Raw genomic sequence first — 19,036 nt, forward strand, 5'->3', positions numbered from 1 at the left:
AGCTGTAATGTATATCAGCTGCAGGATGATTATTAGTAATTTTACAAGTTTTATTTGAAACAACACCCCATATCTAAAAAGACAACAGCAGGAGTCACATCAGGGTTCTGTCAACTCCAAATTATGCACCATCTCAACCTCGAGCGATGCTACATATTTTTTGTTATCACTGGGTCAAAAGTTTCTATTCATCTATACCTGGAATAGTGATCTACTTCAGTATAAAAATAAAAATGGCTCCAGCCGGCAATCAAACAAGCGACTCTGAGACACGAGAGCCTTGTCCACAAAACAACCGAGGCAATGCAGCTCGCTCACCATCAGTCTCACCAATGAACCAGACTCACCTCTTCCTGTCGATCCCAGGAACCTCTAAAGTCCGAGTCACCCCTCCTCTGATTCGACTGCTCTTTTACCAACATTTCTTCCATGGCTTGGCTCAATACACCTGCTCTAAGAATAAACTTTCATCCTGACTCCTTACTCCTCTGTGTAGTGACAGAATACTGAATTCCACTCTATAAATTACTGAGACAACCCAGCATGATCTGACCTCAGGAACTGGTAATTATTTTTGACACACAGACTTGGGCTCCGGGTATCACACTGGGTAGTCAGGTTCTGCTGTGGAGTATCTTCGCCATCAGATGACATTGGTTTGAACAAAGTCATTCACTACTGCACCCTCAAGAGAAATTGTGGATGGGGAATAATTGCTGGCCTTCCCAGAAACACAAGAAATGTGAAAAATTACTGGTCTCTTAGCAAGGGAATATCTTACATTTCATTTCTTCTGTTTCATTTCTGGTCATAACATTTTAAGGGATTTAATTAATCTAAAATTATAGAACAACACTATACGGAAGGGATCATTTAGCCCACTGCACTTCCGTCAGCTATTCTATCCAATTAACTCCTCTCTCTTGCAAAGTTTGAAATTATCACTGCATTCCATTAGAAAGAAAGGAAAAAAGAAGAAAATAAAGCAGAATTCCAGATGATATTGTTACACAAAAAATATCCTTCGGCAAGTGATTGCCAAATGTAATTTATTCTTTACTTCCTCAGATTATTCATTACAATATTTTGATAAGATACACATATTGACAGACAGAAAGATAAATCACAATACTTTCAGCAAAAAAAAGTTAACTGTTGATTAAAGGAAACTGTAATAACCTGTTACACTTACCTTGCAAGGACAACACAATCAACCTTTTTGATCTTTCCCACCACCAGAACATCTGAAGGCTGTGTAAAAAGGAAACACAAAGCATTAGACAAGTAACCTACTAGCCATCCCTCAGCTATTAAGCGTTCATTTATACCAGTCAGGAACGTATATCTGAGATAAAATTAATGTCCAATGTTAGGAAGGTGGAGGAAAGATATGGTAAAATAAAGAATACAGAACCAATAAAGCAATGTATAATTATATCATCTTTGAATAGACCTTCTCCGTAAAGAGATTCAAATAAAAACTAATTATTTAAAATACAAGCCAAGTGGACATTCACAGAGCTTAGAAAAGTATTCTATGAGAGTAGCCACAATTTATTCCCAACCAACATTGCAAAATTATCAAGTCATGTGTCACAACTACATATTATACATGAAGTGCTTTGGGATGAGGTTGTTGGAAGTGATATATCATGCTCATATTTCCTTTCAGAGAATGAAGGGCCTAAAGCAAGAAAACAAACTGCTGGAGGAACTCAATGGACTGAGTAGCACCTGCAGACTCTTTTCTCTCTGATAGGTCTAAGACTTTATTTAGTGATTTTATAATTGAGAATAAATGTTCAATCTTAAATGTTTTCCTAGATTCTTTTTACAGAAATGAGATCAAGTTTTACTAGTACCTAAGTCTCACATATATCTTTGTTTAGGTAGCCAATGAGAGGTTGGATTATACAATAGGCCTTTGAAGTTTAGTGCTGCTATTAGGAGTGTGCAAGGTTTTGTGTGCAAGTGACTGTGTGTTGCATATTTTCATATGGGAAACTGCGTTGCCCAAGGTTTTAATGAAGTCATTAACAACTGTGCCATACTCATCCAGATTCCAAGATGAATCCCTGAATAGTCCAGTCCACCATTACAAAGCAGTCCTGTAAGTGCTCCTGTGCTTCCCTTGTCCATATCTCTTGGTCCTCACTGCTGGTGCTGCAGTCTTCAGTCTCTGCCTATACTTGGGGGCAGAAGTATAACCAGGTTGTTCAGACTTCCCAAAGCTTGGGCATGGAATAGCATGGTAGGTATTCTTGTAACAGTGGTCCAGTGAGTTGTTTCCTTTGGCACTGCAGGCGATTTGATGATGGTAATTATTTAGTGACTTTTTCAAGCTGGCCTGATTAAAATCCCCCCAAAATGATGGTGAGGGCATCAGGGTGTGTTGTTCCGTGTATGCTGATTACAGTGCTCAGATCATCTAGAGCCTGCTTGGTGGAATGCATATTGCTACCAAAATGATTGCTGTAATCTCCCAGGTAATTTGGACGGCGCTTAATTGCAAGATATTTCAGGTCTGGTGAGCAGAATTGGGACATTACTGATACAATTGTGCACCAAGAGGAGTTGATCATGAAGCATATATCTCCACCCCAGGTTTTGAGAGACTCAACAGTCCTATCCTGACAGTATACAGTGAACTGGTCAATCTGAATTGCTGTGTATAGTAAGGAAGGGGATTCAGAATTCTGTGAAACAAAGAACACAAGCAGTCCTAATGTCCCTCTGATACTAGAGACTGTAGATTTGCCAGCAGGATAATTGGGAGAGGAAGACAAAACCCCGTTTTCTTAAACACATCCGTATCAGTGGGTGACAGCTACATTTCCTTTCAGGAGTCCAATGAGAAGTATGGCCACAATCAGCATTTTTTGGGTTGGTTTTAAGTAGCTACTGTTTGCTTAATCACATTAAAACATCTTTGTTAACTGTACAAACCTTGGAAGCAGTTGTGATTCTCAGCTGTTTCCGGTTGAAATGGGAATATTTAATCGTATCCATCAAGTTGCGCTGCAACGAGATGCCTTCAAGGCACCTCGGAAGTAGATTTTAGAATCCTAGCCACTGTAATCAAACCTAGGAAGAGTACTGCCAGTCCAGTTAACCATGGACGTTTGCTTCATCATCATTTGAGAATGTGTCAAAATTATTATGTCAGTGCAACGGAATATTTATGTTGCAATCTTTCAGCCAATGCTTTGAATTTCTCCATCTCTGTATCCACATGCATCTTATCTATCTGCGGGGCATATCCCCCACAGGTCGGATACAGTGGGCAATCAAGAGGGAGTAAACCTGACAGTCGTCATTGTTGAGTTTGTACCCTGTGAGGTTAAATGGTGCTGTCATAAATGAGCAAGGACATTGACAATTCTTTACACTAGTCTATTATAAAAATGCATAAAATGATTTAAGTACACAGGTCAGGTAGCATCGATGAAAAGAGAAAAAGAGTTAAAGTTTCTTTTCTTTCTTTCTAAATCTTTTTATTAATATTAGTAATATGGACAGAATACAAATGATATATTGATAAAGAAATTACCAACATACAAATTCCATTACATCTGAAAAAAAACATACATAATAGTTACAATATAAATGTTTACCAAGACATAAGCCATAAAATATATGTATGAACATGGTAAGTCTAAATATTTCATAATATATGATATAAAGAAAACAAAAAAGAAAGAAAAAAATATATATATAATGCAAAACTAGCTAATCTAATCTAATAACTAATATAGAAGAAAAAAGAAGCAAAAAAAAGAGAAAAAGAAAAAAAAAGGGGGGCTGTTTATAATATCTCACAAAAATAAGTATTCATCAATGCCGTCACTTCTGGTCCTCTCAACATACATAAGCTAAAAGCTGGGAAATCAAATGAACTTGGCACAGGGTCATATTACATCATATGAAAATGTTGAATAAATGGTCTCCGTAACTTTTCAAATTTAATAGAAGTCTCAAAAGTACCACTTCTAATTTTTTCTAAATTTAAACATAACATAGTTTGAGAGAACCAATTAAATACAGTGGGAGGATTAATTTCCTTCCAATTCAACAATATAGATCTTCTAGCCATCAGAGTTAGAAATGCAATCATTCGACGGGCAGAAGAAGATAAATGCAGTGAGTCTAACATTGGTAAACCAAAATTTGCGGTAATAGGATGAGGTTGTAAATCGATATTCAAAACCACAGAAATAATATCAAAAATATCTTTCCAATATTTCTCCAAAAATGAACAAGACCAAAACATATGAGTTAAAGACGCAATTTCAGAATGACATCTATCACAAATAGGACTAATATGAGAGTAAAAATGAGCTAATTTATCCTTGGACATATGGGCCCTATGTACGACCTTAAATTGTATTAATGAATGTTTGGCACATAACGATGATGTATTAACTAATTGAAGAATTCTATCCCAATTCTCACCAGAAATACTAAGACTAAGCTCTCTTTCCCAATCCTTTTTAGTCTTATAAAGAGGCTCTGAACGTATCTTCGTAATTATATTATAAAGTTTTGAAATAAGCCCTTTTTGAAAAGGGTCTAATTCAAATAAACTCTCCAAAATATCTGAAGGCACAAAATTTGGAAACATAGGGAGTACAGAACTTAAAAAATGTCTAATCTGTAAATATCTAAAAAAAATGAAATCTAGGCAAGTTATATTTGTTGGATAATTGCTCAAAAGACATGAAACAATTGTCTAAAAATAAATCAGAAAATCTTAGTAATCCCTTAGTTTTCCAAGCCGAATAAGCTTGATCTATAATGGAAGGGTGGAAAAAACAATTAGATACAATAGGACTATTTAAAACGAATTGAGTCAACCCAAAAAATCTCCGAAATTGAAACCATATACGCAAAGTATGTTTAACTATCGGGTTGTCAATTCGTTTCGGCAATTTAGAAAGAGCAAAAGGGAGAGAAGTCCCTAAAATAGAACCCAGAGCATAAACTGATACCGATTTAGTTTCTAAACTCACCCAACAAGGGCCGAAAGATCCACCCCCATCTTTCAGCCAACATAACAAATATCTAATATTAACTGCCCAATAGTAAAATCTGAAATTAGGTAATGCTAACCCGCCTTCCTTTTTTGTCTTCTGTAAATATATTTTACTTAACCTGGGATTTTTATTCTGCCATATATATGAAGAAATTTTAGAGTCAACATTAGTAAAAAAAAGATTTCGGGATAAAAATTGGTATCGCTTGAAAAATATATAAAAACTTAGGTAAAATAACCATCTTAATAGCATTAATCCTACCTATTAGGGATAAAGATAAAGGTGACCACTTAGTAAACAAACCTTTAATCTGATCAATTAAGGGTAGAAAATTAAATCTAAATAAATCTTTATGGTTTTTTGTGATTTTGATCCCTAAATAAGTAAAAGAATCATTAACTAATTTAAAAGGTAAATTTCCATAAATTGGGACCCGTTTATTCAAAGGAAACAATTCACTTTTATTAAGATTTAACTTATACCCAGAAAACTCACTAAATTGAGCCAATAATGATAAAACTGCTGGGTTGGATTTCCCCGGGTTAGAAATGAATAGTAATAAATCATCTGCATACAAAGATAACTTATGAATATCTGTCCCACGATTAATACCCAAAATATCCTGTGATTGTCTGATGGCAATTGCCAAAGGTTCTAAGGCAATGTTAAATAGTAATGGACTAAGAGGACATCCTTGTCTAGTGCCCCGAAATAGGCGAAAAAAGGGAGATCTTTGATTATTGGTAAACACTGAGGCTACTGGAGTATGATAAATCAATTTAATCCATGATATAAATACCGGACTAAAATTAAACTTCTCCAACACATTAAATAAGTAAGGCCATTCAACTCTATCAAATGCTTTATCCGCATCTAATGAAATCACGCATTCTGAAGTGTCATGTGAGGGAGTATAAACAATATTCAACAATCTCCTAATGTTAAAAAAAGAATAACGATTTTTAATAAAACCGGTTTGATCATCTGAAATAATTTTGGGTAATACCTTCTCCAATCTAGATGCCAGTAACTTGGAAAAAATCTTGGAGTCTACATTCAATAAAGATATAGGTCTATAGGAAGCACAGTTAGTAGGGTCTTTATCTTTCTTCAATATTAGAGAAATGGAAGCTCTATAAAAAGATTGTGACAAATTCCCCAATCTAATGGCTTCCTCAAAAACCTTACCTAACCAAAGGGAAAGAGTAGCGGAAAAAAAATTAAAAAATTCAACTGTATAACCATCTGGACCCGGTGCTTTCCCAGAATTCATTGAGGAAATAGCCCCTTTAATTTCTACATCCATAATAGCAGTATCCAATATCAAAAGATCATCAGATGATAATCTTGGAAAATTTAATTTCCCAAGAAAATCAGACATGGTATTATGATCTTGAGGAAATTCAGATTGATACAGGGAGGTATAGAAGTCTTGAAATGCCTTATTTATCTCATCATGATTAACTGTCAGATTCCCATTCTGCTGACCAATCTTAGTGATTTGACGTTTAACCAAAGCATTCTTCAATTGACTAGCTAACGGTTTACCAGATTTATCACTACGTATATAAAAATCAGATTTAGTTTTCATTAATTGATTTTCAATCGAGGATGTAAGTAATAAACTATGTTCCATTTGAAGTTCAACCCTTTGTTTGTAAAGCTCCTTACTAGGAGCAATCGAATATTTCTTATCAATCTCTTTAATTTTATCAACCAATAAAAGAGTTTCCATCTTAGTACGTTTCCTCAAACCAACAGAATAAGAAATAATCTGTCCACGTATGTACGCTTTCGCAGGAAATATCATCTGTAGAATTAGTTGAAAAGAAGAAGTCGATCTGCTCCTCCATAAATTTTATAAAGTCAGAGTCTTGCAACAAGGTAGAGTCAAATCGCCATTGTCTGGCATTAGAAGCTGTATCCGTAAATTTCATAGAAAGCAATAATGGAGCATGATCAGAGATAGCTATAATATCTTAGTTACAACCGATTACCAATGGAATAAAACAAGAGTCTACAAAAAAATAATCAATTCTTGAATAAGAGTGATAAACATGTGAGAAAAAAGAAAACTCTTTGTCTTTAGGATGCCGGAATCTCCAAATATCAAAAACTCCATTGTCAGTCAAAAAAGAGTTAATACAAGTGGCCGACTTATTAGGTAAAGTCTGAATAGATAAAGATTTATCCATCAGAGGATTTAAGCAACAATTAAAGTCACCACCCATTATTAACTTATATTCGTTTAAATTGGGTAAAGAGGTAAATAAGGACTTAAAAAAGTCAGGACAATCCACATTTGGAGCATAAACATTAACCAAAGCAACCTTTTTATTACAAAGTAAACCCGTAATTAACAAAAATCTGCCATTCGGATCCGAAAAAATATCATGTTGAACAAATGAAATAGAGGAGTCAATAAAAATTGAAACTCCTTTTACTTTAGCATTCGAATTTGCATGATACTGTTGACCCCACCAAAATCTAAAAAAACGAAATTTGTCCTCCTTCCTCACATGAGTTTCTTGTACAAAAATGATATGAGCATTAAGTCTTTGGAATTCTTTTAAAATCTTCTTTCGTTTAATTGGATGATTTAAACCATTAGTATTCCAAGACACAAAATTAATGGTCTGAGCCATAATTCTAAAATCAACCCTTTGGTATAGAAAGGGTTAACCAACTTATAAACTCATGCACCCGGAAGAGGAACAAAAGTAATGAGAAGACCCGGAAGTGACGACAACACAGACATATTTGAAGTTCAAAAACAGCCCAAATAAAAAAACTAACACAAACTGGTACAAAAAAATAGAATTAGAAAACAGACCATCCCCCCACCCCCCAAGAGAAAGAGAAAAAGCCAAAATATGACTTAAAAAGGGAAAAAGTAAGACTAATCCTACCCCCACGTCAGCTGAAGAACACTCCATATATAAAGGATATATATAAAAGAATCACCCCAACTTTAAAAATTAAAATCACTATAATAAAAAACATATTTCTAAGTATAGTTAGTTGTAAAAAAAAATATAATCACTAAAAAAAATTATAAATCGGGCTCTAGCCCAGACAAAACAAAAAATATTTAAGCTATGATAAACAATGCATTGTAGGAAAAAGACAAAAGAAAGAAAAAAATAACGCCATCTTAAGCAAAACCAAAAATCTTTTTCAAAAAACCACCATCTTAATCAAAGAAAAATTCACCTTCAAAGAATTAAAAATATACCTTTGAAAGAACAAAGTTAATGGACAAGTATGTAGTTAAATGGTTAAAGTGTATAAGGCAAAACAATTAATATGACAAAAACACACTTTAACTGAAGTATAAAGTATAGGATGAACCTACACCAATAACCAGATTTTAATTCAGGTTTAAGAGATCGAGAACCACCTTACACGATCAGAATCGTTCATTTATTACAGACTGGTGTCTGTAGCAGTAGGGAAGTTCTCCTCCAGATATTTTCTCGCTTCTGAAGTTGAAATGAAAACCTGTCGTGGAGCATTCGACGGAGATATTCGAAGCTTCGCAGGGCATAGAAGCGCAGGTTTCAGATTTTTCTCATAACATTCAGCCATCAACTGTTTAAAAAGAAGCCTTCTTTTTAAAAGGTCAGGGCTAAAGTCTTCGATCAGGCGGAAACAAAATTCTTTGAATTTAATCCTTCCTGCCCGACGAGCTGCTCTTATAAGTTGTTCTTTGTCATGTACATAATGAAACCGGACAATTACCACCGAAGGTTTGTCTGTAACACTCGGTGATCGACGCCGAATTCTATTTGCCCGATCCAATAAAGGGGGGTTATTCGGGAAAATCGTCGGAAACGCTTCTTTTAAAAGTTGAGCAAAATATTTCGAAGGGTCATCTTTTTCTATGCCGTCTGAAAGACCAAGTATACGTAAGTTCTGTCTTCTGGACCGATTCTCAAACTCGTCACTTTTGGCTTTAAGGGCATCCATCAGCTTAATGGTCGAAATTAAATCCTGTTGCAGTTTTTCAATAGTCAAATCTCGCTTCCGAGCATCTTCTTGCAGAGACTCAATAAGAGCTTGTTGCTGTTTAATTACTAAATCCGTCTTAACCATGTACTCTTGAAAAGCCTTTATATCTTCTTTAAAAAACTGTTGTAGTTCAGCAAATTTTTTATCCAAAACCTCCATAAACAATTCAAAAGTTAATTGAGTTTGTTGTGGCGGAGCCTGCTTCTTTCCGTTACCGTTCGGATTGCGTCCGGGATCCCATCCCTTAGACCTGAAAGACATTTCTGTTTGCATAGCTTCAAAAGTGCACAACAAACTCTTGGCAGTAAATCCAAAAAAAATTAATAAAGAAACTTTCGGTATAGGTAAAAATAAGCTGAATAAGGGTGATCAAAGGTTAAAAAAAGTAAAGGTTATGGAGCGAATCTAAAACAGTACTCACTCCATGAGCGTCTCCAGCTGACTCTAATGTTTCAGGTCAAATCGTTAATTCAGTCTCTCCACAGACAGGCTAGCTTTACCTGTCAAATGTTGCCACATTTTCTGAATTTATTTCAGATGTCAACAGCATTTTGCTTTTCAATAATTGTTAACAAAAAGCATGCCTGGTTTTATGAGTGCAAGAACAGAATTCAAAAGCAAAGAATCTATGTTTACATTTACTAAATAGTTACCAGCACCTATCTGGTAAGCCTTGGCAAATTCTGGCTACCATACCCTGGAAAAAGTGCTAAGAACTTTAAGAGGATAAACAAATACCTGGAATGAGACCTCATTTATATGAAAAGTCAGTCTGATTGCTTTATAAAGAAAAATGTTAGCCAGAGCTTAACTAGAGGTGAAGAAAACTATTAACAGTTCTGGTAGAGCAGATTGAAAGAGACTACTTTTAATAGATGGATGATAAATAACTGGAAGACAAGATAATTATCAAATTAATTGATAGCAGTGTACAAAATTAATATTATCAAGCTTCTCTACTTATTCCTTCACTCTCAAAGATACAAGTGCATATACCCTTTGACCTCTCTTGCTCCTGCACCCCATTACAATTATTCTACTTAGATCATTGTCTCTCCTCATTCACGAGACTGTATAAGGAATTATACTATTCCTTTACAAGGCAGACTATTCAGCCCCTTGTGACTGCTCCTTTAGTCAGTAAGATAATCACTAATCTTTTATCTCAGTGCCCCTTTCCTGTATTAACTTCACTTTGGAACTACAAAAACAGTAATTTAATTGAAGCATACAAAATTTATATGGGTCTTGCCCTCTGGTTCTAGACACGTCAGCCAGGGCAAATGTCAACCCTGTCAAACCCAATAAGAATTTTGTATGCTTCAATGAGATCACTACAATTTTTATCAAAATGTATCATTTCATAACTGTCTTTGTTGAAAGTTAAAGCTGTTAATAGGAAAATGAGCACATAATTGGAAAAAGAATTCCAGTATAATGAGACATTATATTTTGACATTATATAATTATTATTTGAAAACAAGGAGCTAAAGAGGAAAGAGGATCTAACAGAGCTGGGTACACAAATACACAAGTCAGGAAATGGGAGTGAAAGTGTGTCTCTTTCCGAAAGGAGAGATTCTAGAGATTATCAGATTGACATTTTTCCAAATGATTAACTATTTGACTAAAGTCTACATTGATTGCTTCAATACAGGAAAAAGCCAAAACTGAAACATGTCAGTATGAACACAAGATGCTGGAGGAACTCAGCAGGCCAGATAGTACCTATGGAAAAGAGTAAACAGCCGACATTTTGGCCAAGACTCTTCATCAGGACTGGGAAAAAAAGATGAGAAATCAGAGTAAGAAGGTTGGGACGGGGGTGGAGGGGAAGAGGAAGTAAAAGGTGGTAGGTAATAATAGGTGAATAGGTGAAACCGGGAGGGGGAGCAGTGAAGTAAAGAGCTGCGAAACTGGTGAAAGAGAAATAGCTGGAGGAAAGGGAATCTGATAGGAGAGGATAGAATACCATGGAAAGGGAAGGAAGAAGAACACCAGATAGGGAGGTAAGGAGATATGGTGAGAGAGGGAAACAGGAATGGGGAATAGTGAAGGGACAATTACTGAAAATTCGAGAAATCGACGTTCATGCCATCAGGTTGGAGGTTACCTAGACGGAATACAAGGTGTTACTCCTCTAACCTGACTGTGACCTTATCGCAGCAGTACAGGAGGCCATGGACTGACATGTCAGAATGGGAAGTAGAGCTGAAATGAGTGTCTACTGGGAGATCCCACATTATCTGGTGGACACAGTATAGGTGCGCAGAAAAGCAGTCTCCTAATCTATGTCGGGTCTCACTGATATAATGTCAATATGAAAAGCAAACACGAGGAAATCTGCAGATGCTGGAAATTCAAGCAACACACACAAAATGCTGGTGGAATGCAGCAGGCCAGGTAGCATCTATAGGGAGAAGCACTGTCAACGTTTCGGGCCGAGTCCTGACAAAGGGTCAACATGCTTCTCCCTATAGATGCTGCCTGGCCTGCTGCGTTCCACCAGCATTTTGTGTAATGTCGATATGAGACAGTCAGCAAGAAATCTTGCAAAGAATCAGAAAAAATATTCAGTCTGCTGGAGGAACTCATGAGTCAAGCAGCATCTGTGGGAGGAAAAGAGCTGTTGATGTTTCTGGGTGAAACCCTGCATCAGGACCAAGAGTGGAGGCTCAAAATGGCCAGTATAACGTATATGCCAGTTTAACACTGGTCAGCTCACTTCTCCAATCTAAGCCCTGACACAGGGTTTCATCTCAAAACATTGATAATTCCTTTCCTACCAGATACTGCTTGACCTGCCAAGTTCTTCCAGCAGATTGTTAGTTGCTCCAGATTCCAGTATCTGCAGTCTCTTGTGTCTCCAGATAATTCAGAAGAACCATAAGTGACTGGGTGTGGAACTTCATACTGCAAAGTGTGCTTAAAACAAACTGCACAATTACAACTAAAAATAAGGGGAGGGAAATACAGGGCTATACTGATAGCATTAATTTAAGAAATAAGTTCAAATGGACATTGATGCCACATAGACTGACTGGGAAGAATGGCCTTTCTTGTGCCACAAGGTATGTATTCCTCTGAGTTGTTATGATCTGAAATGCACTACCAAAAAGCATGGCAAAAAGTTTCAATAATAATGTTCAAAAGGCAAAAACATCAAGGCTGTGAAAAAAAATTCAATGGACAGCCTGCCCACAAAGAGGTACAAAATTGCCACTTCTTGTGTTGTATCATTATAAAGTGTCTCTACAATGTCAAAAAAATGACTATTTTTTCATAATACCACAACAAGAACTGTAAACTCTGGATAGCAATTTGCATTTGGATATTACCTATAGTAATATTGCATATTGAACACAGAAACCTGGCAGAAGCATTAATATCAACTTAAATGGATTCTAAAATATTGCATTTACATTAGTAAATGTCAGTACATGCATAGGAAGGGAAATAAACTCTGCTAACAATCTGCTGGATGGGACAGTAAGCATGGACTAGATGGGCTGAAAGGACTGCTTTTGTGCTGTATTTCTCTATGAGAAGGAACAGAAGAAGAAATAGAAATGGGAAGAAAAAACAAAAGCATGGTATGCCACTCAGATTTCAAAATATTATGAACTTTTAGCATAAGAAAATATCAGAAACTAAAAACTGAGAGACAAAGATAAATTTAATACAGAAGATATTTGAATCATGAAATAATTTAAGAAAATACTTACACTTGAAAAACACATCATTATTAAGAAATTATGCCTTGGGACTAGTAGATAACTTTACAACAAATATAAGAATTAAAATTACTGAAGAGAAAACCTGAAGTGTAATTGGAGCAGAAAATGCATCCATAATCAACTAATGCTACAATAATATTCACACACACAAAGTGCCGGAGGAACAGCTGGCCAGGCAGCATCTATGGAAAGGCGTATTCAGTCGACATTTTGGGCCGAGTACTTCTTCATGACAACCCATCCTGAAGAAGAGTCTTGGCCTGAAATGTCAACTGTTTACTGTTTTCCACAGATGCTGCCTGACCTGCTGAGTTGCTCCAGCATTTTGTGTGTGTTGCTCTGGATTTCCAACTTCTGCTGACTTTCTATGTTTGTGATAATACTCACATCCTTCTTTCCATAAATTATCAAGCTGATTCAGAAGAACAAAATCAGACAATTATTCTGGTGACCATATTCTGGATATGTGATGATTATTTCTAATTAGTATTATTATTATTAGAACAAGCAGCCCAGCATAAGCCCCAAGAGCTGATTATGGATCCATCTTGAAAAACAAGGCACCTTGAATAGGAAATTTAATAGACATCACAGCCAGGTTCTGAGTTCAACAGCTTAAGCTTTAGCATTAGAAACAGGAGTAGGCTACTTGGCCTTTGGTGCCTAACCAGACATTAAGTTAAATTATGGCTGACCTTTTATCTCAGCATAATACTCCTACACTAAGCCCATTTGCTCAACTCCCTTAATATCTACAAGTATATCACTCATTTATCTTGAATGTATTCAGCAACTGGGATTCCACTGGCATTTTGGGAAGTGAATTCTAAGAATTCACCACATACTGGCTGAAGAGATTTTGTTTTTCTCACCTTAGTCTTGCATGGTTGACCTTTGATTCTGAATAAGCTAGACAGGCAAAAACCCAGCTTTAACCTGCCAAGTCCTGTAAAAACTATGCATGTTTCAACAAAATTATCCCTCATTCTGCTAAACTCCAGAGAACATAGAGGCATTCTACCTAATCTTTTCTCTTGGTATATTCCTCCTGCCGCAAAGATCAGTCCAGTCAGCTTTTGCTGCACTCCCTGTATCGTAAATATATCTATTTTTCACAGAGATTTGAGAGACCAGACATGTGCCCAACATTCCATATACAATCATGACAGGGCAATCAAAAAGATTGTTTTTGTACTCCATTCCTCCTGCAATACTGTCCATCATACAGTTGTTTCCTGAGACAAGTTACATCACAGGAAACCATGACATCATACTGGTTTTCCAAGACAGCCTCTATCTAATTTCAGCCATCAGTCCTCTCTCCATGACCTTGCAAATTTTTCTTCAGTGCACTTTTATCCAATTCCTACTTGATCACCACAAAGGAATCAGTCTCCACCACATCGAAGGACAGTGCATTCCACATTCCAATTACACACTGCACTAAAAAAAATCTTCTGTTCATGTCAATCTTAATTCCTCGCCCTTTATTTGATACTTGTAACCTTCAGTCAGCAACCCCACACCATACGGAATAAGTTCTGTCTGCATCACTCATTGTTTTGCATAGCTCTATCAAATCACTCCTCAGTTTTCCTCAAAGAAAACAGTTCTAGTCTCTCTAACCTGTCCTTTTAACTTTAGTTCCTCTTCCAGGAATCACTCTTGCAAACTTTTACTGGAAATTTCACATCCTTTCAATGATGTGCCAACCAGAATTGTACACAATATTCCAGCTGCGACCAGACCAGTATTATATAAATGTTCAGCATGACTTCCCCTCTTATATTCTGTGTCTCTATTGTCAATACCCAAAGTTATCTATGTCTTATCAACCACTTTCTCCACTTGCCTTGCCTTTTGTTCAATGACTTCTGCAGATATATCCTGAGGTACCTCTGCTCCTGCACCCTTTTTTGAACAACATCCTATATAGTCTCTCCTCAATTCATCCCACCTTTCATTTCTCTACATCTACCTATTCCACCAATCTGCAATCTATCAGTCCTCACAGTACACTATGCCAAGTTTTGTGTCATTTGCAAATTTAGAAATTGTGGCTTGCACCTTTTAGTTGGCCATTAGTAAAGAAGCAAAAATATTAATGGCCTATTCCCAACCCTACTTCAAAGCAAAACTATTCATCATGACTCTCTTTTTGTCTGTTACTTATCCAACTTCATATCTATGCCATCAAAGTCCCTTTTGTGCCACATGCCCAGCAAATCAAAAGCCACTTGGAAGTGGAGGGGGTAATCTTAATCAACTATTAATTACCTCATCAAAACATTCTATCAAATTGTTCAAATCTGTTCTTCACTCAACAAATCTATGTAGTTTACTTCAATGAATCTATTTTCCTCCAAGTTTATTCGACTGACCCTGTAGTTGCCAAGCTTATCCTTATTCTTTTTTTCAGTACAAAGAAATAATATTTGCCATTCTTAAATCTCTGGCATCATCTCTGCATTCATACAGCACTGAGAGATTATCATCCGTGTTCCTGTATTTCCCTCAGAATTTTAAGATACATTCCATCCACTCCAGAGAACTGACGAACTTTAAATTCTACCATCTTTTCTTCCAAATCACAGAAACACACAACAGCAAGGAAAAAAGCCCTTCAGAGGAATCGAAAACTAACCTTCCTCCATCTTTCTCATCAACCAGAAAGCTCTGAATTTATGCTCTCTTTGAATCTCAAGGATATATGCCTCAACTGCACTTGACCATCCCTTCCCTAAAGACAATCCAATTGTCTACTACAATTTGCCTGTCAACTTCCTCACATAAGCACCCAATTTCTTTTCATCAGCAAACTAACTAACATTGCACCATGGTCACCTCATCCCAATGATTTAAACAGATTGTTAACAGCTGGAGCACCAGCACACAGCACTAATCACAGAACCCCAAATTATTTAACCAATCCTCAACCTTAGAATATTATCCCAATTCAATGTGGTCTAATTGTGTTTGATAAGATTCCACATGAAGATATTAAAGACCTGACTACAATAGTATGAATGGCAGTGATGCTTCACTACCACATGAACTCTATGCCTTCTGTGCATGCTTTGAAAAGGAGAACACAATTACAGCTGTGAAGATCCCTGCTACAACTGATGACCCCATGAAAATTGTCTCAAAGGCTGATGTTAGACTGTCTTTAAAGAGAGTGAACCCTCGCAAGGCAGAAGGTCCTGATGGAGTAACTGGTATGGCTCTGAAAACCTGTGCCAACCAACTGCCGGGAGTATTCAAGGACATTTTTAACCTCTCACTGCTACGGGCAGAAGTTCCCAATTGCTTCAAAAAGGTAACAATTATACCAATGCAAAAGAAGAATAACGCGGGCAACCTTAATGACTATTGCCCGGTAGCACTCACATCAACAGTGATGAAATGCTTTGAGGTTGGTTATGACTAGACTGAACTCCTGCCTCAGCAAGGACCTGGACCCATTGCAATTTGCCTATTGACACAATAGGTCAATGGGAGATACAATCTCCATGGCTCTTCACACAGCTTTAGATCATCTAGACAACATAAACACCTACGTCAGGATGCTGTTCACTGACTATAGCCCAGCATTTAATACCAACATTCTCACAATCCTGATGCAGAACCTGGGCTTCTATACTTCCTTCTGTAATTGGATCCTTGACTTTCTAACCGGAAGACCAGTCTGTGCGGATTGGTGGTAACATAGCCTCTTTGCTGACGATCCAACACTGCCGCACCTCAGGGGTGTGTGCTTAGCCCACTGATCTACTCTCTGTATATACGTGACTGTGTGGCTACGCATAGCTCAAATACCATCTAAAAATTTGCTGACAATACAACCATTGTTGGTAGAATCTCAGGTGGTGACGAGAGGGCATACAAAAGTGAGATATGCCAACTAATGGAATGGTGCCGCAGCAACAACGTGGCACTCAACATCAGGAAGACAAAAGAGCTGACTGTGGACTTCAGGAAGGGTAAGACAAATGAACACACACCAATCCTCATAGAGAGATCAGAAATGGAGAGAGTGAGCAGATTCAAGTTCCTGGGTGTAAAGATCTCTGAGGATCTAATCTGGTCCCAACATATTGATGTAGTCATAAAGAAGGCAAGACAGCGGCTATACTTTATTAGGAGTTTGAAAAGATTTGGCATGTCAACAAATACACTCAAAACCTTCTATAGTTGTACCATGGACAGCATTCTGACAGGCTGCATCACTGTGGGGTATGGAGGGGCTACTGCACAAAACCAAAAGAAGCTGCAGAAGGTTGTAAATCTAGTCAGGTCCATCTTGGGCACTAGCCTACAAAGTACACAGGACATCTTTAGGGAGCAGTGTCTCAGAAAGGCAGCATCCATTAGTAATTACCTCCAGCACCCAGGGCATGCCCTTTTCTCACTGTTACCATCAGGTAGGAGATACAGAAGCTTGAAGACACACACTCAGTGATTCAGGAACAGCTTCTTCCTCTCTGCCATCCGATTCCTAAAAAGACTTTGAAGCTTTGGACACTACCTCACTTTTTTTAAAATATACAGCACTTCAGTTTTTGCACATTTTTTAATAAATCTATTCAATATACGTAATTTATTTATTATTGTTTTATTTAATTTATTATTATTATTTTTTGTCCTCTCTCTGCTACATCATGTATTGCATTGAACTGCTGCTGCTAACTTAATAAATTTCACACCATATGCCAGTGATAATAAACCTGATTCCGATTCTGATTCTAATATATCCATTGGATCCATTCCAATTATTCTACAAGATAAAAGCTCCAAAAGACAACAATAGGTAATTTGAAATACCACCCCTGCCACATCCTGTCTCTCTGATCTCACTTTTGTTGGAGATGGACACGTGGGCATGAATCTCAGGGATTCCCCAGAAAAGCAATGCAGTGAAGGTCAGTGCTTATTGAGGGTGGAAAGAAAGGCATTGTGCCAGCTTCCTGACTTTGGTGACTGGGATATGTCTGAACCTGGACAGGAAGGTATGAATGATTGGATTAAAAAAAATACATTTGTTTTTATGTTTCATTGCAGTAGCTTGCCGAAATCCTCTTTTAGTTCACCCAAACACTGGTGAACGTTCATTAGATAATGGAAAAATAAATAAAATGGAAGCAAATTCAGAAATCAGACGTACAAATGGACTCGGGAGTCCTCATGTATGACTACCTAAAGGTTAACTTACAGGTTGAGTATGAAGGAAGGAAGCCCAATATAATGTCAGCATTCATTTCAAAAGGACCAGAACATAAAAGCAAAGATTTAATGCTGAAGCTTTATTACGCTTTGGTCAGAAGGCTTTGGAGTACTATGAGCAGTTCTGGTCCCCTTATCTAAGAAGGATGTGCTAGCATTGGAGGCAGTCCAGAAGAGGTTCACAATAATATTCCCAGAATGAAAGCATTAACTTATGAGGAGTGTTTGATAGCATTGTGTATTCAATATTTCAATAACATTTGAGTAATCCTGTGTGTGTGTGTGTGTGTGTGTGTGTAAGTATGTGATATATTGATTATTCTTTTTGTTTAAATAATTAAAAAAATATATTAATTACATACATCATCATACTACCACATGATACATGCACGGCTCGTATAGATGAAGTAGACTCATATCCCCAGACTCCTGGTCTCCCTTTGAATTAATTTAATGTTTTGAAATTACAAAACTTAACATCAGCAATGAGGTACTTTTAAAATGCATCCGACATGGCTACTGATCTGTTAAATTGCAGCAAGGGAAACGGTCAAATTAAAAACAACACAGGGAACATTGAGTTAAAACAAAAGCTAGCACAAGGAGAAGGTTGAGTTTTAAAATAGTATCCTTCTTCAGAAGAGAAGACACATCAAGTTTTTTTTAAAAAGGAAACCCAGAAGACATAGCTGGTGATAACAATCAGAAATGATTGGTTAAACAGTATTTTGAAGCAAATAAAATAGCCAATGAGAAGTGGATGCTAATTTTGCTGAATGCATTGGGTTCAAAGGCATTCAGTTTGTTTTGTAGTTTAACTGCTCCAACTAAACCATCAGAACTCAGCTTTCCTGATACTGTCAAAGTAATGCAGGAACCTTTAGAACCACAACCAGTGTTGATTGCAGAACACTTTAGGTTTCATAAGCAGAATGAAAAGGAAGGGGAATCCATTTCAGCATATGTGGCTGACTTGAAGACATTATCTGAGCATTGTCAGCTCAGAAATGATACACTCAGTTATCGTTTAGT

The 19,036-nt window shown here is 36.9% G+C and overlaps 1 protein-coding gene across 1 annotated transcript in view; it reads right to left on the reverse strand.

Moving 5' to 3' along the window:
• mtap (methylthioadenosine phosphorylase) overlaps window positions 1-19,036 on the reverse strand; it is a 198,515-nt gene that overhangs the window by 117,917 nt on the left and 61,562 nt on the right. Inside the window, exon 3 of the mRNA XM_059969996.1 lies at window positions 1,193-1,251. Within this exon, the coding sequence (XP_059825979.1) occupies window positions 1,193-1,251 (59 nt within the window). The remainder of the gene's footprint in view (window positions 1-1,192; window positions 1,252-19,036) is intronic.

The sequence above is a fragment of the Hypanus sabinus genome, chromosome 5 (assembly GCF_030144855.1).
Source record: "Hypanus sabinus isolate sHypSab1 chromosome 5, sHypSab1.hap1, whole genome shotgun sequence".
NCBI lineage: Eukaryota > Metazoa > Chordata > Chondrichthyes > Myliobatiformes > Dasyatidae > Hypanus > Hypanus sabinus.